General features: G+C 45.2%; 1 protein-coding gene across 4 annotated transcripts in view; it reads right to left on the reverse strand.

The window, feature by feature from the left end:
- The window catches only part of EZH1 (enhancer of zeste 1 polycomb repressive complex 2 subunit), a 49,043-nt gene extending 24,570 nt beyond the window's left edge, over positions 1–24,473 (reverse strand). Inside the window, exons 1-6 of one of the 4 annotated variants that reach the window (XM_054546208.2) lie at positions 24,403–24,473; positions 9,016–9,106; positions 7,338–7,465; positions 6,167–6,268; positions 2,828–2,947; positions 1,311–1,431 (exon numbers count right to left, since the gene is read on the reverse strand). In XM_054546208.2, coding sequence (XP_054402183.1) covers positions 1,311–1,431; positions 2,828–2,947; positions 6,167–6,268; positions 7,338–7,454 — 460 coding nt within the window. In that variant the 5' untranslated portion in view covers positions 7,455–7,465; positions 9,016–9,106; positions 24,403–24,473. 4 annotated transcript variants of the gene reach the window in all.
- Between the last annotated feature and the right edge of the window lie 2,550 nt (positions 24,474–27,023).

Genomic DNA, 27,023 nt, shown 5'->3' on the forward strand with positions numbered 1-27,023 from the left:
AAGAGAAATAAAGAACAAAATGGTCTTGGATGTCCCTTATGGAAAACTCCTAAGCCCTAAGATTAAACTTATTTGTACAATAAACTTTCCCTCTAGCCACTGATTACTACATAATCCTTTTATGTCCCAACTCCTTTTAAAATTTAACTAGGGTACTTTAAATAATTTTTACTTCTGTTTCTGCTGCTTGAATTAGAAATAACTAGGGTAATAAAAAAAAGAAAGAAAGAAAGAAATAACTAGGGTATTTTGGGCCAGGCATGTTGGCTCACTCTTGTAATCCCAGAGCTTTGGGAGGCCAACGTGGGAGGACTGCTTGACGCCAGGAGTTTAAGACCAGCCTGGGCAACGTGGTGAGACTCCATCTCTACAAAAAATTTTAAAAATAAGCCAGGGCCGGGCACAGTGGCTCACGCCTGTAATCCCAGCACTTTGGGAGGCTGAGGCGGGAGGATCACAAGGTCAGGAGATCGAGACCATCCTGGCTCACGTGGTGAAACCCCATCTCTACTAAAAATACAAAAAATTAGCCGGGTGTGGTAGGCACCTGTAGTCCCGGCTACCTCGGGAGGCTGAGGCAGGAGAATGGCATGAACCCGGGAGGCGGAGCTTACAGTGAGCTGAGATTGTGCCACTGCACTCCAGCCTGGGTGACACAGCGAGACTCTGTCTCAAAAAAAAAAGCCAGGTGTGGTGGAGTGCACCTGTAGTCCCAGCCTCCGAGGAGGCTAAAGCAGGAAAATCACTTAAGCCCAGGAGGTTGAGGCTACAATAAGCTATGATCGTGCCACTGCATTCCAGCCTGGGTGACTGAGTGAGTCCCTGTTTCTAAAAAAAAAAAAATAATAAAAAAATTGGGCTAGGCATGGTGGCTCACGCCTGTAATCCCAGCACTTTAGGAGGCCGAGGTAGGTGGATCACCTGAGGTCAGGAATTCGAGACCAGCCTCACCAACATGGTGAAACCCCATCTCTACTAAAAATACAAGAATTAGCTGGGCGCAGTGGCAGACACCTGTAGTCCCAGCTACTTGGGAGGCTGAGGCAGGAGAATCACTTGAACCCAGGAGGCAGAGACTGCAGTGAGCCTAGATTATACCACTGCACTCCAGCCTGGGCAACTAAGGCAAAACTCCGTCTCAAAAAAAAAAAAAAAAAAAAAATTAACTCCCAGCCATGTGATGACATTGAAATATTCTGCAGTGTGTACCCCATGGGGCAGAAGATAAAAGCAAGATGGTAAGATGATGAGGTACCAAAGAAGAGGCCTCATTCTAACAAAATTTTCTCCAAAGAGTTCAGTACCACTACCTTCTTCACCATGGACTTTCCCATCATAGTTATTGATCAGCTCCTCAATAAAAGTCTCATCTTCTTCTTTCACTTCATCTCCCATGTAGGGAATATTGCACAAAACCGTCTCATCTTCTACCTGAAATCAAACCAGATGTGATTTATTCCATGAAGCCATCATGCATCTCCTCTTTCCTATTTAGTGGAATCTTTGCTGAGCTTTGTTTGTTGCTTGAGTCTCCTGAAAATGCCTTTGTCCCAGAGTTTCCTGCATTTTAAACACCGGCCATTTTGTTTGGCCAAAAAAACCTCAAATGGGGCCAAGTGTGGTGGCTCACGCCTGCAATCCTAGCACTTTGGGAGGCCGAGGCAGGCAGATCATGAGGTCAGGAGATCAAGACCATCCTGGCCAACATGGTGAAACCCCATCTCTACTAAAATACAAAAAATTAGCTGGGCATGGTGGCGCGCGCCTGTAGTCCCAGCTACTAGGGAGGCCGAGGCAGGAGAATCGCTTGAACCTGTGAGGCAGAGGTTGCAGTAAGCTGAGATCGCGCCACTGTACTCCAGCCTGGCGACAGAGTGAGACTCCATCTCAAAAAAAAAAAAGTTTCTAATTGTTTTCATAAGTAGAGAGACAGATGGATAAATAAAAATGAAGGCTTCTAAGATTATGATCTGTAATTTAACTACAAAATAAACTGGGCAACCATAAGACATGGGTATTCTATAAAATGGACTAAGATTCTCCAATAATAAAAAAAAAATTATGATTACAACTCATGCCAGTCACACTCAATGGGAACCTAAAGTCAACTGCAGCCTAGGCTATGGATATTTTCTGGCAATAAACAATAGTAAATAATTTGGGGGGAGTGGGGTGCTTAGCAGAGAATATAGTCATTCTAAAATCCCCAAGTAGTAAGTAAAATTATTCTGAAGTTCTATTCTAAGAGATGATTCCCTTCTATAAACCTCGACCTCATTCCAACCAGTAGTACGGCTGTCACCAGGCAGATGATAAACAATGGCAGTATTTAGAGAGGAATGATTATCAAAACCACAAATAATCCTAGTAGGAGTCAGCACAAAGGCCCAGATGAAAGGACTGTGTGCACCTCTGTTGTCTCAGTTGTTTTTGTAGCATCTTGCATTTAGAGAATTCAGAAAGGATTACTCCATCAACAGGGAGCAGACAACCTGCTCAAGCCTCAAGAGTCTGATTTAGACTGCATTTAACTGTACATAATATTGGGCCAAGGTACTAAGAGAAAATTGAAGTCTTGCCCAATATTATTCATTTAAAAAAGAACCAGCATCAATTCCAAAGCACACATCAGAGAGCATAAAATCTGGCAAGTTAGAACAACTTGCAATAGATATTGTTTAGAGTAAGTAAATTACAACCTTGTTCTGCCCTGCGTGTCCTAGCTTTGTTAAATACTGGATAATCTTTACCCTAAGAGGAGCTCTGGCATATCAACGTAACACAATCATACAGTTTAAATAGCCACCACAGTGCTTTCAATACATACCATAAAGTTCTGTTGGAGAGGGGACCAGGAATACATGATGGGAACCAATGCAACTGTGTTCAGTGACCTCATTAACATATGTTGGCTTGCAAATCCCGGGAAAATGCTCTCTATGGTACACTGAAATATAAGCAATGACATGGAGAGGGAAAGACGGGCATATAACCCAAGAAATAAATGTAATTTCCTTCCAAAATTGGCCGGGCATAGTGGCTCATGCCAGTAATCCCAGCACTTTGGGAGGCCAAGACAGGCAGATCACTTGAAGTCAGTTGGAGACCAGCCAGGCCAACATGGTGAAACCCCAGCTCTACAAAAACGTAATACAAAAATTAGCTGAGCATGGTGGTGCACACATGTAATCCCAGCTACTTGGGAGACTGAGGTATGAGAATCACTTGAACCTGGGAGGCAGAGGTTGAGTGAGCCACTGTACTCTAGCCTGGGCGACAGAGCAAGACTCTGTCTCAAGAAAAAAAAAAAAAGAAAAAAAATGATCTTAGTAGCCTCTAGCTCTTACAAGCTAATAAATTAAATTTTTAAAATTCAGATGGCATTTAAAATTATAAAAAATTTGGCCAGGCGTGGTGGCTCACGACTGTAATCCCAGCACTTTGGGAGACCGAGGCGGGTGGATCACGAGGTCAGGAGATCAAGACTATCCTGGCCAACATGGTGAAACCCAGTCCCTACTAAAAACACAAAAATTAGCTGGGCGTGGTGGCACATGCCTGTAGTCCCAGCTACTCGGGAGGCTGAGGTAGGAGAATCACTTGAACCTGGGAGGTGGAGGTTGCAGTGAGCCAAGATCATGCCACTGCACTCCAGCCTGGAGACATAGCGATACTACGTCTCAAAAAAACAAAAACAAAAACAAAATTTTAAAAACAAATTAATAAATTGAGAGTTTTGTAACATCATCTCCTAAAAGGAATCCCTAGACTGCAAACTTGTGGAAAGTAGAAACTCTTTTTTTTTTTGAGACAGGATCTCACTCTGTTGCCTAGGCTGAGTGAAGTTGTGCAATCACAGCTCACTGCAGCCTCTGCCTCCCAGGCTAAAGCCATCCTCCAACCTCAGCCTCCCGAGAAGCTGGGATTACAGGCATGTGCTACTACATCCAGTTAACCAGCTAATTTTTCTTTTTTTTTTTGTAGAGACAGGGTCTCACTATATTGCCCACGCTGGTCTCCAACTCCTGGACTCAAGCAATCATCCTGACTTAGCCTCCCAAAGTGCTGGGATTACATGTGTGAGCCACTACACCCGGCCAAAAGCAGGGACTCTTATTCACCTTTGTGTCCTCTATAGAGTTCAGCACAGTACTTCCCATACTCAGCTGATGTTTACTTCAGCTCAAACTGTTGGTCTACTTGGGTTATACACAACAGTAAAGAGCCTCTGAAAGTCCTAAAAGATGAGGAAGTTTTCTGAAGACCTAAACTTTAAGACAGTGGACATCAACTTAGCTGCATAGGTGATAGGGCTAGTACATGGAGAAGCAAAGTGGTATAGAAATTATAGTAACATTCTGCTTCAGGAAAGATATTTGCTCTCAATACACTATCTGCTTTTTGTTTTTTGTTTTGAGACAGGGTCTCACTCTGTTGCCCAGGCTGGAGTGCAGTTGCACGATCTTGGCTCATTGCAACCTCCGCCTCCCAGGTTCAAGCAATTCTCCTGCCTCAGCCTCCCGAGTAGCTGGGATTATAGGTGCACGCCACCACGCTCGGCTAATTTTTGTATTTTTAGTAGAGACAGGGTTTCACCATGTTGGCCAGGCTGGTCTCGAACTCCTGACCTCAGGTGATCCACCTGTCACAGCCTCTAAAAGTGCTGGGATTACAGGCGTGAGCCACTGTGCCCAGCTTCTGCCTTTTTTTTTTTTTTTTTTTTAAGAGACAGAGTCTGACTCTGTCACCCAGGCTGGAGATCATAGCTCACTGCAGCCTTGAACTCTTGGGTTCAAGTGATTCTCCCACCTCAGTCTCCCGAGTAGCTGGGATTATAGGCATACAGTACCATGCCTGGATAATATTTACTTTTTATATTTTAAAAATATTATCTATTTCCCAGGTGTTGGAGGTTACAGTAAGCTATGATCATGACACTGCACTCCAGTCTGGGTGACATAGTGAGATCTTGTCTCTAAATAATAATAATGATAATAATTTATTTTCATAAAGTTTTTTTTTTTGGAGATGGTGTTTTGCTCTTGTTGCCCAGACTGGAGTACAATGGTGCCATCTCAGATCACTGCAACCTCCACCTCCTGGGTTCAAGCAATTCTCCTGCCTCAGCCTCCCTAGTAGCTGGGATTACAAAAGTGTGCCACCATGCCTGGCTAATCTTTTTGTACTATTAGTAGAGATGGGGTTTCACCATGTTGGCCAGCCTGGTCTCAAACTCCTGACCTCAGGTGATCCACCCACCTCGGCCTCCCAAAGTGCTGGGATTACAGGTGTGAGCCACCGCATCCAGCCAAAGTTTCTTAACTAGAAAATTCTTTTATTTATTTATTATTTATTATTTTTTTGAGACACAGTCTCACTCTTTCACCCAGGCTGGAGTGCAGCGGCGTGATCTTGGCTCACTGCAACTTCTGCCTCCTAGGTTCAAGAGGTTCTCAGGCCTCAGCCTCCCAACTAGCTGGGATTACAGGCATGCACCATCACACGCAGCTAACTTTTGTATTTTTAGTAGAGACAGTGTTTCGCTATGTTGGTCAGGCTGGTCTCAAACTCCTGGCCTCAAGTGATTCATCTGCCTCAGCCTCCCGAAGTGCTGAGATTACAGGTGTGAGCCACTGCGCCCAGCCCCCAAGATTATTCTTGAAGCTGCAGATTTACTATCTTAATTATTCAAAGTTGACTAAAATAGCTGTATCTATTAACCTTAACCTTATTTATTTATTTATTTCCTTTCTTTCCTTTTTTTTTAGACATAAGGTCTTGTCTGTCAACCCAGACTGGAGTGTTGTGGTGAAATCATAGTTTATTTCAGCCTTGAACTTCTGGGCTCAAGAAATCCTTCCACCTCAGCCTCCCAAGTAGCTAGGACTACAGGTGTGCACCACCATGTCTGGCTACTTTTTAAAAAAATTTTTTAGAGATATAGTCTATGTTGCCCAGGCTGGTCTCAAACTCCTCACCTCAAGCGATTTTCCCACCTCAGCCGCCCAAATAGCTGGGAATACTTGTGTGAGCCACCATACCTTGTCTTACTTACTCACTTTCTAAAAAGCCACAAATATAGGAAAAAGCTTTAAGCCCAAGGAAGAGAGGAAGACTGAGCTTAAACTCCCAAAAGTACCTTTTTGAGAAAAGGGTGTCCACTCACAGGCTTCATTGACTGAACAGGTTGGACACGAAGCTTCTTCCATTCTTCATTGAGGATCTGGGTTTTTTCTTGAACCTTTGCAAAATTTGCCACATACAAAGCCTAGCAAAGCCATGGAAAAGATTAAGATATATTGTTATTTAATTAATTAATTAATAATTTTTTTTTTTTTTGAGATGGAGTCTTGCTCTGTTGTCGCCCAGGCTGGAGTGTAGTAGCACGATCTCAGCTCACCACAACCTCTGACTCCCAGGTTCAAGCGATTCTCCTACCTCAGCCTCCCAAGTAGCTGGGATTACAGGCACAGACCACCACACCTGGCTAATTTTTGTATTTTTGGTAGAGACAGGGTTTCACTATGTTAGCCAGGCTGGTTTCAAACTCCTGGCCTCAAGTGATCTGCCCGCCTCAGCCTCCCAAACTGCTGGAATTACAGGCGTGAGCCACCGTGCCTGGCCTTTTGTTTTTTGTTTTGAGATGGAGTCTTGCTTTGTCACCCAGGCTGGAGTGCAGTGGCGCCATCTCGGCTCACTGCAACCTCTACCTCCTGGGTTCAAGCAATTCTCCTGCCTCAGCCTCCCAAGTAGCTGGGATTACAGGCACATGACACCACGCCTGGCTAATTTTTGCATTTTTAGTAGAGACGAGGTTTCACCAGGCAGGACAGGCTGGTCTCGAACTCCTGACCTCAGGTGATCCACCTGCCTCAGCCTCCCAAAGTGCTGGGATTACAGGTGTGAGCCACCGCACCTGGCCCTGTTAAGATTTCAAAACAAAAGTTAAAAAAAATTCCAACCCCTGGGCCAGGCGCGGTGGCTCACGCCTGTAATCCCAGCACTTTGGGAGGCCGAGGCGGGTGGATCATGAGGTCAGGAGATCGAGACCATCCTGGCTAACATGGTGAAACCCCGTCTCTACTAAAAATACAAGAAAATTAGCCGGGCGTGGTGGTGGGCGCCTGTAGTCCCAGCTAATCAGGAGGCTGAGGCAGGAGAATGGCGTGAACCTGGGAGGCGGAGCTTGCAGTGAGCTGAGATTACAACACTGCACTCCAGCCTGGGTGACAGAGTGAGACTCTGTCTCAAAAAAAAAAAAAAAAAAAAATCCAACCCCTTTTCACTGGGTTAGTATATTGAAATATATAAACTTTCACTTGGGAATTATTTTTTACCTTTGCACCCATATTTGCCTGAAGCCGTTTAAGTTGTCGAAGTCGCATGTATTCAGATTTCACTTTTCTTTTCCAGTAAGTGATACATTTGGAGGTAGGGGGATTTGGTATTTCCATCTTGCTGTAATCTAAGAGAGACAGAGATGAGAAATAGCATTTTATTGCCTGGAAATGAAGCCCTCCTCAAATACAAAAAAAAAATAAAAAAAAAAGATCAATTATGCTTTCATTCCCATTAAATTTACTCATAAAAACATACATTTAAAGAACCCAAATGTGTGAGTTCAACAGAAAGTTTCAATTTAAAAAAAAGAGGCAGCGGCTCACACCTGTAATACCAACACTTTAGGAAGCCGAGGTGGGAGCACTACTTGAGCCCAGTGATTTGAGACCACCTTGGGCAACATGGTGAAACCCCATCTCTACAGCAAATACGAAAGTTAGCCAGGTGTGTTGGCGAGTGCCTGTAGTCCCAGCTACTCAGGAGGCTGATGTGGGAGGACGGCTTGAGCCCAGGAGGTCAAGGCTGCAGTGAGCCGTGATCACGCCACTATACTTCAGCCTGAATGACAGAGTGAGACCTTGTCTCAAAAAACAAAACAAAACAAAAAACAAAAAACAACAAGAAGTCCAGGCATGGTGGCTCACGCCTGTAATCCCAGCACTTTGGGAGGCCAAGGTGGGCGGATCTTCTGAGGTCAGGAGTTCAAGACTAGCCTGGCCAACATAGCAAAACCCCGTCTCTACTAAAAATACAAAAAAAAAAAAAAAAAAAAATTAGTCGGGCATGGTGGCTTGTGCCTGTAATCCCAGCTACGTGGGAAGCTGAGACATGAGAATTGCTTAAACCTGGGAGGCAGAAGTTGCAGTGAGCCGAGATCGCACCACTGCACTCCAGCCTGGGTGACAGGCTCCATCTCAAAGAAGAAAAAAAAAAAATGCCGGGCATGGTGATTCATGCCTGTAATCCCAGCACTTTGGGAGGCCAAGGCGGGTGGATCACGAGGTCAGGAGTTCAAGACCAGCCTGGCCAAGATGCTGAAACCCCGTCTCTACTAAAAATACAAAAATTAGCTGGATGTGGTGGCACACGCCTGTAATCCCAGCTACTCAGGTGGCTGAGGCAGGAGAATGGCTTGAACCCGGGAGGTGGAAGTTGCAGTGAACCGAGATCGCATCACTGCACTCCAGCCTGGGCGACAGAGCAAGACTCCGTCTCAAAACAAAAACAAAAACAAAACAAAAAAAAACAACAACAAAATTTCACATCAGCAATTTCTGGTCCAATTATCAAAAAGCTTAGCCTCTGTCCTCCTGTGGTATCTTGTTTTTAATTTAGCACTCAAGAAGTTCTTCCACAGGTACTACGAACTTGGATTACTTCAAGATATGGAAGTCTTCTTTTTACTTTGAGTAAGAGAAGTGGTCAGCAAGAACCAAGTTTGCATCCAAGGGTTTCATGGAAAGATCCACCCATGCTACAAAACCGTACTGCCAAATTGTCTGAATTTACCACATGCCTAGCAATAAAAGTAGGATATGACAGCAGTATAATCTCATCTCCAAGTCAGCAGCAAGACATATGGAAATAGATAGCAATGCAAATCCCCCCTTTTTTGATATTGGAATTAAGGTTCAACATTTTAAAGAAGTATGTATTCTAATATACTTTACCTACCTCATAGAATGCAAGGGGAAATGTTGGGTTTTACAGTGTGCCTCTGTTCTTCAGGAGAATGGCAAGACACAACAGCAGAACAGGTGTCCAGCTTTTCAAAAGAGAACAGACAGTGGTTCTATTAAGTTAGTGCAGCAAGTTAGACCCTGATACCCTCAGTAGGATTTTCCCCCAGAATCAGAAAGACTTCAAGGTTTCTCCTACTATTTTTGTATGTCTAAGACAGGTCTCTATAACACTTGATGCCATTTGGGAAAAGCCCTTTACTTTATTAAATTCTATTTTTTCATAATGCTTTTTTTTTTTTTTTTTAAGACAGAGTCTCACTCTGTTGCCCAAGCTGGAGTGCAGTGGCACAATCTTGGCTCACTGCAACCTCCGCCTCCTGGGTTCAAGCCATTCTCCTGCCTCAGCCTCTCAAGTAGCTGGGAGGCACACCACCATAGCCGGCCAAATTTTTTTGTATTTGTAGTAGAGATGGGGTTTCACCATGTTCGCCAGGCTGGTCTTGAACTCCTGTCCTCAAGTGATCCGCCTGCCTCGGCCTCCCAAAGTACTGGGATTACAGGTGCAGGTGTGAGCCACTGTACCTGCCCATAATGCTTTTCTGAACCAATTTCTAGGCTCAGCTAACAGGCCTGTCAATTATTTTAGAGAAAGTACAAACACTAAATACATGTAAAAATTCAATAAAATCCACAAGATGATGCTTTTACTCTATAATAACTACTTGGGTTTCTTAGATAACTAGCTCTATTTGTTCCACCTAACATTAAAATTTTTTTAAAACATTACAAGGAGCTAGCCAGGTGCAGTGGCTCACGCCTGTGATACCAGCACTTTGGGAGGCTGAGGTCAGGAATTCAAGACCAGCCCGGTCAACATGGTGAAACCCCGTCTCCACTAAAAATACAAAAAAAAAAAAAATTAGCCAGGTGTGGTGGCAGGCACCTATAATCCCAGCTACTCTGGAGGCTGAGGCAGGAGAATCACGTGAACCCGGGAGGCAGAGGTTGCAGTGAGCTGAGATCATGCCATTGTACTGCAGCCTGGGCAACAAGAGTGAGACTCTGCCTCAAAAAAACAAAACAAAACAAAACAAAACATCACAAGGAGCTATGAAGAGCCAAAATTTGAAACAGAAACTAAAGTTTCACACCCTATTTTTTAAAATTTCCTACACATTTTTTTTTTTTTTTGCTGAGGTGAGAGGATCACTTAAGCCCAGGAGATTGAGGCCACAGTGAGCCATGATTGTACCACTGCATCCAGCCTGAGCAACTGAGCAAGACCCTGTCTCAAAAACAAAAACAAAACAAAACCAAAAAAAAAAAAAAAGGAAAAGAAAAGAAAAATAAATGATCAGGCAATGTGCAGTGGCTCATGCCTGTAATTCCAACACTTTGGGAGGCCAAGGAAGGAGGGTTGCTAAGAGGCCAGGAGTTTGAGATTAGCTTGGCCAACACAGATCCTATCTCTATTTTTCAAAATTTTATTTTGCTGTTGTTTTTGTCATTTTTTAAAGGAAAAGAGGCTGGGTGCAATGGCTTACATCTGTAATCCCAGCACTTTGGGAGGCCAAGCTGAGAGGATAGCCTGAGCTCAGGAGTTTGATACAAGCCTGGGTAACATAGTGAGACCTCATCTCTATAAAAAATCAAAAACATCGGCCGGGCGCGGTGGCTCACGCCTGTAATCCCAGCACTTTGGGAGGCCGAGGCGGGCGGATCACGAGGTCAGGAGATCGAGACCATCCTGGCTAACATGGTGAAACCCCGTCTCTACTAAAAATACAAAAAATTAGCCTGGTGAGGTGGCGGGCACCTGTAGTCCTAGCTACTCCGGAGGCTGAGACAGGAGACTGGCGAGAACCCCCAGGGGGCGGAGCCTGCAGTGAGCCGAGATCGCGCCACTGCACTCCAGCCTGGGCGACAGCGAGACTCCATCTCAAAACGAAACAAAAAAATCAAAAACATCATCCGGGCATGGTGGTGCATGCCTGTAGTTCCAGCTACTCAAGAAGCTGAGGCAGGAGGATCACTTGAGCCTAGGAGATCAAGGCTAGAGTGAGCTACTGAGATTGCGCCACTGCACTCCAGCCTGGGCAACAGAGTGAGACTCTGTCACGTGCAGTGGCTCATGCCTATAATTTCAACACTTTGGGACTCTGAGACCAGCCTGGGCAACAAAGTGAGACACCATCTCTACAAAAAAAAAAAAAAAAAAAAAAAAAAAAAAGCCAGGTGCGCTGGCTCACGGTTGTAATCCCAGCACTTTGAAAGGCCGAGGCGGGCGGATCACTTGAGGTTGGGAGTTCGAGACCAGCCTGACCAACATGGAGAAACCCTGTCTCTACTAAAAATACAAAATTAGCCGGGCGTGGTGGCGCGTGCCTATAATCCCAGCTACTCTGGAGGCTGAGGCAGGAGAATTGCTTGAACCTGGGAGGCAGAAGTTGCGATGAGCGAAGATTGCGCCATTGCACTCCAGCCTGGGCAACAAGAGCAAAACTCTGTCTCAAAAAAAAAAAAAAAAAGGCTGGGCACGGTGGCTCACGCCTGTAATCCCAGCCAGCACTTTGGGAGGCCGAGGCGGGCGGATCACGAGGTCAGGAGATCGAGACCATCCTGGCTAACACGGTGAAACCCCGTCTCTTCTAAAAATACAAAAAATTAGCCTGGCATGGTGGCAGGTGCCTGTGGTCTCAGCTACTGGGGAGGCTGAGGCAGGAGAAAGGCGTGAACCTGGGAGGTGGAGCTTGCGGTGAGCCGAGATCGCACCACTGCACTCCAGCCTGGGTGACAGAGCAAGACTCCATCTCAAAAAAAAAAAAAAAAAAAGGCCGGGCAGGGTGGCTGACGTCTATAATCTCAGCACTTTGGAAGGCTGAGGCAGGCAGATCACGAGGTCGAGACTGAGACCAGCCTGGCCAGCACAGTGAAACCTCGTCTCTACTAAAAATACAAAAAATTAGCTAGGCATGGTGGCGGGTACCTGTATTCCCAGTTACTTAGGAGGCTGAGGCAGAAGAATCGATTGAACACAGGAGGTGGAGGTTGCAGTGAGCCGAGACAGCGCCACTGCACTCCAGCCTGGTGACAGAGCGAGACTCCATTTCAAAAAAAAAAAAAAAAATCATCAGCACGGACAAGAAAACAGCAAAATTTAACCCATTGCCTCACATATACCACAATAAGCTCATGATTATATCTCATGAGCATGGATTTTTTTTTTTGGAGACGGAGTGTCGCTCTGTCACCCAAGCTGGAGTGTAGTGGCACGATCTTGGCTCACTGCAGCCTCCACCTCCCAGGTTCAAGTGATTCTCGTGCCTCAGCCTCCTGAGTAGCTGACATTACACCACCATGCCCGGCCAATTTTTGTATTTTTAGTAGAGACAAGGTTTCACCATGTTGGCCAGCCTGGTCTGAAACTCCTGGCCTCAAGTGATCCGCCTGCCTCAGTCTCCCAAAGTGCTGGGATTACAGGCATGAGCCACCGCACCTGGCCAAAATAATGGTTTTAAATTGCAATCCCTCTTCCGTTCCTTTTGGCATTCATTTTCCTTTTTTCCTATTTTCCTTTTTGAAATAGTAAGCTTAGGTTTCTCCATGTATTTGAAAATGAAGATTACCAGCTGGGACAACATGCCAAAACCCAGTCTCTACAAAAAAATTACAAAAATTATCCGGGCATGGTAGCCTGTGCCTGCAGTCAGTCCCAGCTACTCAGGAGGCTGAGTTGGGAGAATCACCTAAGCATGGGGAGGTAGAGGCTGCAGTGAGCCATGATTGTGCCTCTGTACTCCAGCCTGGGTGACAGAGTGAGGCCTTGTCAAAAAAAAAAAAAAAGTAAAGAAAGAAAGAAAGAAGGAAGGGCCGGGCGCAGTGGCTCACACCTGTAATCCCAGCACTTTGGGAGGCCGAGGTGGGCGGATCACCTGAGGTCAGGAATTCGAAACCAGCCTGGCCAACATGGTGAAACACATCTCTACTAAAAATACAAAAATTAGCCGGGTGTGGTGGTGGGTGCCTGTAATCCCAGCTACTTGGGAGGCTGAGGCAGGAGAATCGCTTGAACCTGGGAGGCAGAGGTTGCAGTGAGCTGAGATCGCGCCACTGCACTCCAGCCTGGGTGACAGAGTGAGACTTGGTCTCAAAAAAGAAGAGGAAAGAAAAGAAAAGAAAAGAAAGGAAGAAAGGAAGGAGGGAGGGAGGGAAAGAAACAGAAAGGCAGGGAGGGAAAGAAACAGAAAGGCAGGGAGGGAAAGAAAAGAAAAAAGAAGATTAAGTAACGGAATAGAACATAATCTACAGATGCTGTTGTGTCTGGCTGGCTGTGGTGGCTCATGCCTGTAATCCCAACACTGGGAGGCTGAGGCGGGTGGATCACTTGAGGCCAGGAGTTCGAGACCAGCCTGGCCAACATGGTGAAACCCTGACTCTACTAAAAATACAAAATTTAACAGGCCATGTTGGAACACACCTACTTGGGAGGCTGAGGCAAAAGAATTACTTGAAACTGGGAAGCAGGGGCTCACTTCAGTGAGCCGAGATCTTGCCAACTCCAGCTTGGGTGACAGAGTGAGACTCTGTCTCATAAAAAAAAAAAATACTTTTTTTTTAATTAAAGAAAAGAGCTATAGCTGAAATGTGATCTCCTACAGTCTGTCGAGATGACAGTAAACATATCATCATAATCCAATAATTAATGGCACCATTTCTAATTTTACTCAACTGTTTTATTTGGCCAGAGGAATACACACATACATGAAAATGCCATTAAGATTTAACCAATCACAATGTATAGTAAGCCACACTTCCTCCTTTTACAATTAGAGTGATATTTGACTCTCATGTGTCCATAAGTGAATATTTATCTTACATGGCTTTTCAGCGGGTCTTCAATGTCTCTAAAAGTTTATTTGGCAATTGGTCAGTCCCCACAAAGTGTCTAAGAAAGATGAGAATACTGCTTGAAATAGACAGATATGATTAAAATAAACACCTGAAACTCAGCCACAAGATGAGTTTTCACAGCAGCTGGACCCTAACCAACAATTATCATATCAAAGTTAAAAAAAAAAAAGTGAACAAATAAAAAACTTAGCATTCACTAGAACAGGCAGATTTGGAGAGATGGATTCATTCGTGTTGGGCAAAGGGAGTGGCACACAAAAAATACTTTATATTTCTACCAGATCTATTCTTTAGTTACTTAACACATGCAAAACAGCACTTATATTCCAGTTAGGTACTTAGCTAGTACTTAAGAGCCTTTCATTATGCTCATCTACACATTGAAGATAAACTCCAAAACATATGCTGTTTTGATCAAGAAATTAAAAAATAATTATTTATATAAGCAAGTCCTATAGCTCAATAATAAGACAAATCACCAATAAAAAGTGAGCAGAAGGCCGGATGTGGTGGCTCACGCCTGTAATCTCAGCACTTTGGGAGGTCAAGGCGGGCGGATCACAAGGTCAGGAGTTCGAGACCAGCCTGACCAACATTGTGAAACCCCATCTCTACTAAAAATACAAAATTAGCCGGGGTGGCGTGTGCATGCAATCTCAGCTACTCAGAAAGCTGAGGCAGGAGAATTGCTTAAACCCAGGAGGCAGAGGTTGCAGTGGGCCAAAATCGTGCCACTGCACTCCAGCCTGGGAGACAGCGAGACTCCGTCTCAAAAAAAAAAAAAAAAAAAAAAAAGTGAGCAGAAATTTGAACAGATATTTCACCAGAAAAGATACAGGAATGGCAAATGAGCACACAAAAGGTTGCTCCATATCATTAGTCCTTAGGGAAATGCAGATGAAAAATACAATGAGATACTATTAAACACCACTACCATGGCTAAAATGAAAAAAGACTGATAATACAACTTGTTAGTGAGGACGTGAAGCTACTGGAATCCTCATACGCTGCTGGTAGGAATGCAAAGTGATACAGCCACTATGGAAGGCAGTTTGCCAGTTTTTCAAAAATAAAGCTGAATATATACTTACCACAGAACCTGGCATACAATTTCTAATTATTTATCCAAGAGAATTGAAAACCTATGTCCCCACAAAGATCTGTACCCAAATGTTCATATTTATTTATAATAGCCAAAAGTGAAAACAACACACATATCAATGGATTGGCTAATGGATACAAAATGTAGTGTGTATAGATATATATACACACAATGGAATACTACTCAGCAACAAAAAGCCATGAATAGTTTCTATACATTCACACCACATCTCAAAACCATTAAAAGACTATGCTGGTTGAGCGCGGTGGCTCACGCCTGTAATCCCAGCACTTTGGGAGGCTGAGGCAGGCAGATCACTTGAGGTCAGGAGTTCGAGACCAGCCTGGCCAACATGGTGAAACCCCATCTCTAAAAAAATACAAAAATTAGCCGGGCATGGTGGTGTGCACCTGTAATCACAGCTGCTTGAAGGCTGAGGCAGGAGAATAGCTTGAACCTAGCAGGGCAGAGATTGCAGGGAGGTGGAGATTGCAGTGATCTAAGAATGTGCCATTGCACTCCAGCCTGGGGAACAGAGCGAGACTCTGCCTCATTAATAATAATAGTAACAATAAAATAAAAGCACTATACTAAGTGAAAAAAATAAGACACAAATAACTGCATATGATTCCGCTTAAGATGTTCTACTGGCCAGTTGCCGTGGCTTCACGTCTGTAATCCCAACACTTTGGGAGGCTGAGGCAGGAGGATCCCTTGAGCCCAGGAGTTTGAGACCAGCCTGGGCAACATAGGGAGACCCTGTCTCTATTAAAAAAAAAAAAAAAAGTGTTCTACTAGAATAAATCTAGAAAGGGCAAAACTAGTGACAGAAAGCAGATCAGTGGTTGCCAGGGGCTGAGGTGCGGTAAGAGATTAAACGGGAAGGAGCACAAGGGAACTTTCCTGGGATGATGAAATGTCCTAGACTTCGGTAGTGGTGATGGTTACATGATTATACACTTTTATGAAAACTCACTGAACTATATAAAGTGGGTGGATTTATTGTATGTAAATTTTTATCTTAATAAAGCTGACTTAAGAAAAAAATAAGTCTTGGTCAGGCCAGTATTTTCTAGACATTTGCTATTAAAAATCTGCAGGCAATTCCACCTTTTTTTTTTAACTCAAGTGAATTCGGAATGAATAAGTATAATAATATAATCAAAAGTGGTTCATTAACTGTAACAAATGTTACATGTATACTAATATAAGATGTTATTAATAGGGGAAACTGGATGTGGATTTATAGGAACTCCCTGTACTAGCTTTACAATTTTTTTTTTTTTTTTTGAGACACAGTCTCGCTCTGTCGCCCAGGCTGGAGTGTAATGATGCAATCTCGGCTCACTGCAACCTCCACCTTCTGGGCTCAAGCGATTCTCCTGCCTCAGCCTCCTAAGTAGCTGGGATTACAGGCACATGCCACCACGCCGAGCTAATTTTTGTATTTTTAGTAGAGACAGAGTTTCACCATGTTGCCTAGGCTGGTCTTGAACTCCTGACCTCAGGTGATCCACCCGCCTCGGCCTCCCAAAGTGCTGGGATTACAGGCGTGAGCCACCGCGCCCAGCCTACAATTTTTAAAATAAATCTAAAACTATTCTAGGGCAGGTGTGATGGCTCATGCCTGAAATTCCAACGCTTTTGGAGGCTAAGGCAGGTGGATCTCTTGGGCCCAGTTGTTTGAGACCAGCCTGGACAACATGGTGAGATCCCATCTCTACAAAAAAAATACAAAAATTAGTTGGGCATGGTGGCGTGTGCTTCTAGTCCCAGTTACCAGGGAGGCTGAGGTGAGAAGACAGATGGAGCCTGCACGATCAAGGCTGCAGGAGCAAGCTGTGACTGCGCCATTGCACTCCAGCCTGGGTGACAGAGTGAGACACTGTTTCAAACAAACCAAAAACAAACAAACTATTCTTTCTTTTTTTTCTTTCTTAAAAAACAAACAAACTATTCTAAAAAATAGAGTTTATTTTTTAAAAAGATTAATCATTGGAAATACGAACCACTTTATTTACGTGTCACATCTCTACAGGAAAAGAAAGCTATAAAAATGTAGAAATCTTTCCCCAGAAAACTGGATCTCAATTTGCTGCAAAGGCTAAAACTAGAATGTAGTCTGTCACTAGGTGGAAATGGGAAAACATTACTGAAATTGTATGGCAATAAAAAATTTAAGGAACGGCCGGGCGCGGTGGCTCACGCCTGCAATCCCAGCACTTTGGGAGGCCGAGGCAGGCAGATCACAAGGTCAGGAGATCGAGACCATCCTGGGTAACGCAGTGAAACCCCGTCTCTACTAAAAATACAAAAACTTAGCCGGGCATGGTGGCAGGCGCCTGTAGTCCCAGCTACTCAGGAGGCTGAGGCAGGAGAATGGTGTGAACCCAGGAGGCAGAGCTTGCAGTAAGCCGAGATGGCACCACTGAACTCCAGCCTGGGCGACAAAGCAAGACTCTGTCTCAAAAAAAAAAAAAAAAAAAATTTAAGGAACAAGTTCTTAAACTTAGACAGACTGAGATCAGAATACAAAAGTTCCAAACTATTAAATTTTTTCATCTACATAAGGTGTCCCTTTGCAGAAATAGCTTCTTTGTCTTAGGGGCAAATTCAGCGTCTTTGATAGTTTCTCTTGAATAATAATTTTATTAACCAGCAAGGCTAAGTAAGGCTTTGGAGGCAGATGGCACTACAGTTTTTTATTTTATTTATTTGTATTTATTATTTTTATTTATTTTTTGTATTTATTATTATTATTATTATTTTGAGACGGAATCTCACTCTGCTGGGATTACAGACGTGAGCCACCGTGCCCAGCCTATTTAAAAAATTTTTTTTTGAGATGGAGTCTCACTCTGTTGCCAGGCTGGAGTGCACTGGTGCAATAACAGCTCACTGCAACCTCTGCCCCAGCTAATTTTTGTATTTTTAGTAGAGACAGGGTTTCACCATGTTGGCCAGGCTGGTCTCGAACTCCTAACCTCAGGTAATCCACCCACCTTGGCCTCCCAAAGTGCTAGGATTACAGGCGTGAGCCACCGGGCCTGGCCTATATATATATGTATATATATATATTTTTTTTTTTTTTTGAGAAGGAGTCTCACTCTGTCACCCAGGCTGGAGTGCAGTGGTGCTATCTCAGCTCACTGCAATCTCCACCTCCTGGGTTCAAGCGATTCTCTTGCCTCCACCACCCCCCCCTTCGAGTAGCTGGGACTACGCCCGCCACCATGCCCGGTTAATTTCTGTATTTTTAGTAGAGGTGGGGTTTCACCATGTTGGCCAGGATGGTCTCGATCTCCTGACCTCATGATCCACCTGCCTCGGCCTCCCAAAGTGCTGAGATTACAGGCATGAGCTACCACGCCTGGCCCCTGGCCTAGATTTTTAAACAGTCCATCCTATTCCTTTTTTGATTCATAATGTAATTGAAACCTGAATGATAGGGGTGAACCTATTCCTGCAAAGAGCTCTAGTAACACACCTTTGGGTCATTCTGGTGATCACCAATTTCATCAACATTCCAATTAAAATAAATTCTGTGACTAGGTACACAGCCTGATCTCTCAGTTAGGATCTATAAAGCACATCTCTAATTTATACCCTCCAACTTCTCTGAGGTATTTTCATCTTCATTAGTTTGAGCTTCTGGGCACTACACACAGAAAGAACCTTCCTAACAGGAACCTGTGGCTCTGAATTCTAATTTAAAATAAAATTATAACATTAGTATTTCCTAGTGTTGCTTAATTAAGAGAATCAGATCAGCTGGGTGCAGTAGCTCACACCTGTAATCCCAGCACTTTGGGAGGCCGAGGCGAGTGGATCACCTGAGGACGGGGGTTCGAGACCAGCCTGACCAACATGCAGAAACCCCGTCTCTACTAAAAATACAAAATTAGCCGGGCGTGGTGGCGCATGCCTGTAATCCCAGCTACTCGGGAGGCTGAAGCAGGAGAATCGCTTGGACCCAAGAGGCAAAGGTTGCAATGAGCTGAGATCGCACCATTGCACTCCAGTCTGAGCAACAAGAATGAAATTCTGTCTCAAAAAAAAAAAATTAGATCATATGCACAGGAGGTAATGGTAACAAAAATCTAAACAGGATTAGTTTTTTTTTTTTTTTGAGATGGAGTCTCGCTCTGTCGCCCGGGCTGGAGTGCAGTGGCGCGATCTTGGCTCACTGCAAGCTCCACCCCCCAGGTTCACGCCATTCTCCTGCCTCAGCCTCCCGAGTAGCTGGGATCACAGGCGCCCACCACCATGCCCGGCTAATTTTTTGTATTTTTAGTAGAGACGGGGTTTCACCATAAACAGGATTAGTTTTTATGAGACCCAAAGGAAAATGCTGGCTCACAGGATTTATAACTCTGGTTTAATTTTATTTCATTTTATTTTGTTTTTTGAGAAAGGGTCCCACTCTGCCGACCAGGCATGATCATAGCTCACCGCAGCCTCGACCTCCCAGGCTCAAGGGATCCTTTGGCCCCAGCCTCCCTAGTAGCTGGGACTACAGGCACATGCCACCACGCCTGGCTAATTTTTTACATTTTCAGTGGAGACAAGATCTTTTTTTTTTTGAAATGGAGTCTTGCTCTGTTGCCAGGCTGGAGTGCAGTGGTGCAATCTCAGCTCACTGCAACCTCCACCTCCCAGGTTCAAGCGAGTCTCCTGCCTCAACCTTCCGAGTAGCTGGGACTACAGGTGCCCACCACCACGCCCAGCTAATTTTTGTATTTCAGTAGAGATGAGTTTCACCATATTGGCCAGGATGATCTCGATCTCTTGACCTTGTGATCCACCCGCTTCGGCCTCCCAAAGTGCTGGGATTACAGGCGTGAGCCGCTGCACCCAGCCTACAAGATCTTGCTATGTTTCCCAGGCTGGCCTTGAACTCCTGACTTGAAGTAATCCCCCTTCCTCAGCCTCCCAAAGGGTTGAGATTACAGACATGAGCCACCGTGCCCAGCGAGAATGCTGACTTGGAAGAGTAAAAGCAATCTCCTAACAGGCCACAGCCCTATCTTGACTGGTCTGTACTGTGTCAGCCCAAAGTTTAATACTGTACTGTATTTAGTGCCTGCTCATATCATCCAATAAAAATAAGACTTTTTAGTTTATTTTGAATCAAATTATTAGGGTAGGTGAGTTAGAGAATAAAACACACTAAAGGTACTGAATGAACCCCAACTACCCATTAAGTAACTCATGACTTTAGGGTGTAGTGTACTCAAGTCCCAACTGATGATTGACTGATAGACTAAGGAGTAGGAAAGAATCCAACATGTACACAGTTTGGACATAAAACAAAACAAAGAAAAAGCTGGGGACTTTCCAGAATGGAGAAGCACAATTTTTCTTTTTTTAACCTTTAACCCTTCCCCTCAATACCAACCTATCTAATTATCTTCACTTTTCTCCACACATTGTTTTCTCTTTTCTCTTTAGTTTATTCTATGTAGAAATGGAATTAGTGTGTTTTTAGTGTTGCTACCTCAAATCTTTTCTGGGACGCTACTAGTGAACAAAATAGAAATAGTGAACAAAGTGGAAACTTTTTTTGAGACAGGGTCTCCCTTTGTCGCCCAGGCTAGAGTACAGTGGCGCCATCTCAGCTCACTGCAACCTCCGCCTCCCAGGTTCAAGGGATTCTCGTTCCTCAGCCTCCCAAGTAGCTGGGATGACAGGCGTGGGATGCCCACGCCCGGCTAATTGTAGAAACGGGGTTTCACCGTGTTGGACAGGCTGGTCCCAAACTCCTGGCTTCAAGTGATCAATCCCTCCACCTCCTCCCAAAGTGTTGGGATCACAGGCGTGAGCCACAACGTGGGGGGCCCAAAGTGAAACTTTTTAAACTTAATCTAAGACCAGAAAAAGATATACTTAATGACATGAATTGTTACATGTTTCATATAAACAGCAAATCAAAGGGAAGGAACTGTTGCCTATAGAGTAATGAAGCCAGGTTTCAGATCCTAGGAATTAAAAATAGACAAAATTAATATTTTGAATCGGTTTCTTATTTTGTTTTGAGACAGGGTCTTGCTCTGTTGTGCAGGCTGGAATGCAGTGGCTTGATCTCGGCTCACTGCAACCTCTGCCTCCTGGGCTCAAGCAATCCTCCCTACTCAGCCTCCTGAGTAGTTGGGACTACAGGCCCACACCACCAGGCCTGGCTAATTTTTGTAACGTTTTTGTAGAGACAGAGTTTTGCCATGTTGCCCAGGCTGGTCTTACACTCCTGAACTCAAGTGATCCGCCCACCTCGGCCTCCCAAAGTACTGGGATTACAGGCGTGAGCCACAGTGTCCAGACTTAAATTGGTTGTTTGAAGGTATAATTCAAAGGCAAATATATAAGAAACAAGCCCGACCACATTTTTCTCACCTTTCCCTTCTCCCAAATGTCTTCTTGGGAGTAAAATTTCATTTTTAGTTCCAGCCTCCTTATTCTAGTGCTGTCTCTCTTTTTTTTTTTTTTCCCCCGAAATGGAGTCTCGCTCTTTCGCACCCAGGCTGGAGTGCAGTGGCACAATCTCAGCTCACTGCAACCTCCCACTCCCAAGTTCAAGCGATTCTCCCACCTCTGTCTCCCAAGAGCTAGGATTATAGGTGTCCGCCACCACGCCTGGCTAATTTTTTGTATTTTTAGTAGAGATGGGGTTTCACCATATTGGCCAGGCTGGTTTTGAACTCCCCGACCTCAGGTGATCCAACAGCCTCAGGCTCCCAAAGTGCTGGGCTTATAGGTGTGAGCCATCAAGCCTGGCCCCTAGTGCTGTTTCAAAGGGCACTAATGTAACCATCATAATGAAGAAGTCATTTACACTTTAAGGAATTTTAAGCTGGGCCTTAGCATCAAGTTCCACGATTAGCATACAAGTACTCTGCCAGTTACTGACAATACTAGCATCCGGATCACCTGACTCCCAGTGCCAGAAATTTCCCCACTATTTATTCCACAAATATATGTTGAGCACCTACTATTATACTTAATAGTAGTATCTACTATGTGTTACCGTTTTAGGTGTTTGGGGTACATCAGTGAATAAAACATATATCCCTGCCTTTGGAGTTGATTCATTATGTTTGTGACACACAACAATAAGCATAAACCTTGACAATGATAGCATTATTACAGTTTTATAGATAGTCCTTTCTCCTATTATGTATGTGCATTTTTAAGTACTTCTCTCTCCCTTTTTTTTTTCTTTTTTGAGATGGAGTCTTGCTTGTCACCCATGCTGCAGTGCAGTGGTGCAATGTCGGCTCACTGCAACCTCCACCTCCCGGGTTCAAGCGATTCTCGTGCCTCAGCCCCCTGAATAGCTGGGATTACAGGCACCCACCACCACACCCAGCTAATTCTTGTATTTTTCTAGAGAAGGAGTTTCGCCATGTTGCCCAGGCTGCTCTCGGACTCTTGACCTCAAGTGATCTGCCTGCCTTGGCCTCCCAAAGTGCTGGGATTACAGGCCTGAGCCACTGTGCCAGGCCTCCATTTTTTTTTTTTTTTTTTTTTTTTTTTTTTTGAGACAGAATCTCACTCTGTTGCCCAGGCTGGTGTGCAGTGGCACAATCTCGGCTCACTGCAACCTCCACCTCCTGGTTCAAGCGATTCTAATGCCTCAGCCCTCCCGAGTAGCTGGGACTACAGGCATGTGCCATCACACCTGGTTAATTTTTGTATTTTTAGTAGAGATGGAGTTTCGCCATGTTGCCCAGGCTGGTCTCAAACTCCTGGGCTCAAGTGACCGGTCCACCTCAGCCTCCCAAAAGTGCTGGGATTACAGGCATGAGCCACCGTGCCAGGCTTTTTTTTTTTTTTTTTCTTGAGACAGGGTCTCAGGTGCTGTCACCCAGATGGAGTGCAGTGGCAGGATCAGAGCTCATTGCAACCTTGACCTCCCAGTCTCAAGCAATACTCCTGTTTCAGCCTCCCAAGCAGCTGGGACTATAGGAGAAGGCCACCACATCTGGCTAGTTTTTTTTTTGTAGAGATGAGGTCTCGCTATTGCTGCCTGAGCTGGTCCCAAACTCCTGGGCTCAAGCTATTCTCCTGCCTGGGCCTCCCGAATGCTGGGATTTCAGATGTGAGCCACCGAGCCCAGTCTAAAGTACTTATCTCCTAACACATACTCTCTCCTGTGTAAGTAATCTCTTTTATCAGTGGCATATCTGGGGATTCCAAGACTTAAAATAGACAAGCTTTCACAGAAACCTCTAATAGGGTTAGCACCTTCTCAGGCTGGAAACCTCCTTCAATATCAGTTTCCTAAATTTAAAAAACACTGGGTGTGGGAATTTTTCTATTCAGCGGCAGCATGGCAGCAAACGTGGAGAAGGAGACCCACGTTTTCAATGCCATCCTTGCACACACCTAATTGTTAGTCTACCTGAGCTCCTTTGCCTTCATCCTCCCCTGCCAAGCGTCAGGTTCCTATCGGCCTGGGCTACATCACATACAACCCTATATTTCACCCTCCATATTCCTTCACATTCCACGGGGGGCACTAACATCCTTCAGGTATCCCTTCCCTTCCCTGCTCAAGAAACAATTCCTCAGTAGTCACTTTTTATTGAAATAAAAGTTTGTCCCACATTTCCTAACAGGCATGTCTCAAATACAACACCTTGTCTTTGCTTCAAGGCACTTTTATTTATATCATTTGATCCTCGGGAGAATGGTGGGGGTGAGCGATCATTGGCGTGAGACCAAAAGTCTGGAGTGAAGGAGATCCTTGCTCAGGGCCAGGCCTGGGCTGAGGCGACCGAGGCACCCAGGACGCACGTGAGGAGGCGCTCACTGCACTTGCGCGACCCTGAGTCAGTACTCCTTTACACTTTGTGCCTCGGGAGCCTTACTCACCTCACCCTAGTCTCGGCCTTGTTTTTACTGCTACCCCTCCTCAACATCCCCGAAAACCATCGCAAGATCAGCCCCGGTCTCTAGCCCTCCCCAAGCACAGCTCCAGGTCCCCAGAGTCCACCTCGCTAAAGGCCCCCGCAGGTGCCACCGCCCACCCCGCGCCCTTTGAGCGCTGGGGCTCCCGCCCACCGGCCCACCCCGCCGTCCAACAGGATTCCCTGTCCCCGAGCCCGCCCCCGCCGCTCCTCCTCCCGGGCACACAGCCCTCGTAGCCCCAGACGCTGTCCTCGCCTGGGGCTCCCTCGCCCCGTCGCCCCCATTCCCCCAGCCCTCGGAATGAGGAGGGGCGCCTGCTACCCCCGGCCAGGCAGGCAGTGTGTCCCTCGAATTCCTTCCAATTTCCTGATCCCTCCGCCTCTCCCTCCCTCAGGCCCAGGGCGGCGAGGGGAGGAGGCCCGGCCCCACCGCCCGGCCCAGGCTTGTTTACTCACTCACCCTCCATCCTGAGCCGCAGGGACCCGCTGCTAGGACGCATGCGCGCCGCGGCCCCACCCCTGCGCTGTGCCCCGCCCCGCGCCTGCTGTCGGCGCGTGCGCATTGACCAACCCGTGCAGCGCTGACGGACTACTGTCATTTGCCGCCAAAACCCCGCACTCAGGAGTCCTGGCGGGTGCAGCTGCTCAGACGGCTTCCAAAGCGGCGCTGGCAGGGGAGGGGAAGGGCTCTGGGGAAACCTTCGCAGAGCCACTAATATCTTCCTGAAGACCCTATTCAGCGGATGCGCCATCCCCACGCGCTGGTGACAAGCCACATCTCACTTCAGCGTTTGAAGCCAACCCAGATCACCTTCATACCGATGCTTCACCCCTACCAGTTCCCCAGACACCGGTCTATGGGTTCTAAGCCCTTTATTTATGTCTGATCTCCCTATTTCTGTCCACAGTTTTCTAGTCACTTAGAATCAAAATTATAGCCTTGTATCGAAATAAATCCCCACAAGACACCTGCTAGTTACAAAGGGAAAAAATAGCAACTTTACAGATAAGAATCTGGCAGACACCACCTTAACCAAGTGATCAAAGTTAGCATCACTAGTGATATGAGGTATTGTTTTCTTCTTCTTTTTTTGCCAGGGGGCGAGGCTGGACGGAGTCTCGCTTTGTTACTTACACAGGCTGGAGTGCAGTCGCGATCTCGGCTCACTGCAACCTTTGCCTCCCGGGCTCAAGCAATTCTCCCGCCTCAGCCTCCCAAGTAGCCAGGAATACAGGTTCGTGCCACCATGCCCGGCTAATTTTTGTATTTTTAGTAGAGATGGGGTTTCACCGTATTGGCCAGGCTGCTGTCAAACTCCTGACCTCAGGTGATCTGCCTACCTCGGCCTCCCAAAGTGCTGAGATTACCGGCATGAGCCACCACGCCCGGCCTCCCTCTTCTTTTTAAGGAGACAGGGTCTTGCTGTGTTGCCCAGGCTGGTCTTGAACTCCAGGGTTCAAGCCATCCTCCCACCTTGATTTCCCAAAGTGCTGGGATTACAGGCATGAGCCACTGCCCCCGGCTGAGAGGTATTCTTACCAGGTCCCTCTCAACATGATGCAATGAGAAGCGCACAAAATCACTTCTGTGATATTCTTGACAAACACGCATAATCTGATTTTGTGTGTGTGTTGTTTGTTTTGAAACAGTTTCACTCTTGTTGCCTAGGCCGGAGTGCGATGGTGCAATCTTGGCTCACTGCAACCTCTGCCTCCTGGGTTCAAGCGATTCTCCTGTCTCAGCCTCCCAAGTAGCTGGATTTACAGGCATGCACTACTACACCTGGCAAATTTTGTATTTTTAGTAGAGATGGGGTTCACCATGTTGTCCAGGCTGGTCTCGAACTGCTGACTCAGGTGATCCACCCACCTCTGCCTCCCAGTGCTGGGATTACAGGCATGAGCCACCATGCCCAGCCTGCATAAGCTGAATTTAATTATGAGGAAACATCAGACAAATCCAAAATGAGAGACAATCTACAAAATAACTGGCCAGTATCTTCAGTTGTCAAGATCATGAAAGACAAGGGGTGAGAAACCATCTCAGATTGGGAGACTGAGGAGATATGACAACTAAATGTAATGTGTGATCCTGGCTTGAATCCTGGTCCAGAAAAAGAACACCAATGGGATAATTTGATGAAATTAGAATAAAATCGCTAGATTAGTTAATAGTATTTTATCAATCTTATTCCTGGTTTTAATCATTGTAATTAAGGAAGTTTGATGGACATATAGGAACTCTACCATATTTGCAACTCTAGTAAATCTGAAATTATTTCAAAATATAAATTTTTAAAATTAAAAATTAAAATGCAAAATAATAACATCTTGATTTTGATTTTGTCTCAAAGTGTATAATTAGAAAAGCTTATAATGTTCATTTTTTCAAGTAATCTTCATAACAACTGTATGAAGTACGTAGGGCAACTTCAGTTTACACATCAGGTTATTCTGGCATAAAGGAATTAAAAGACTTGCCTTACACAGATGAATAATTCTGTCAGGTCTTAAACTCAGGTCGCTGGATTTAGTGTTCTTTTCCTTATATAAAAACTTTGACTTTGCTGTTTTTCCCTTGCCCCTATCCGTTTAACTACCAAATCAAGGAAAATATTCCAACCAGATTTAGTGTTCTTTTCCTTATATAAAAACTTTGACTTTGCTGTTTTTCCCTTGCCCCTATCCGTTTAACTACCAAATCAAGGAAAATATTCCAACCAGATTTAGTGTTCTTTTCCTTATATAAAAACTTTGACTTTGCTGTTTTTCCCTTGCCCCATCTGTTTAACTACCAAATCAAGGAAAATATTCCTTTATACTGGCATTCCTTTCTGTTCCCGCTGCCTTCTAGATAAGTGGTTCTCAAACTTGGCTCACACTTGGGGAGCTTGGGGAGCTTCTTTTTGAGATGGAGTTTCACTCTTGTTGCCCAGGCTGGAGTGCAATGGCGTGATCTCAGCTTACCGCACGCAACCTCTCTCTCCCAGGTTGAAGCGATTCTCCTGCCTCAGCCTTCCTGAGTAGCTGGGATTATAGGCATGTGCCACCACGCCTGGCTAATTTTGTATTTTTAGTAGA

This window comes from Pongo abelii, chromosome 19 (genome assembly GCF_028885655.2).
Source record: "Pongo abelii isolate AG06213 chromosome 19, NHGRI_mPonAbe1-v2.0_pri, whole genome shotgun sequence".
Lineage (NCBI taxonomy): Eukaryota > Metazoa > Chordata > Mammalia > Primates > Hominidae > Pongo > Pongo abelii.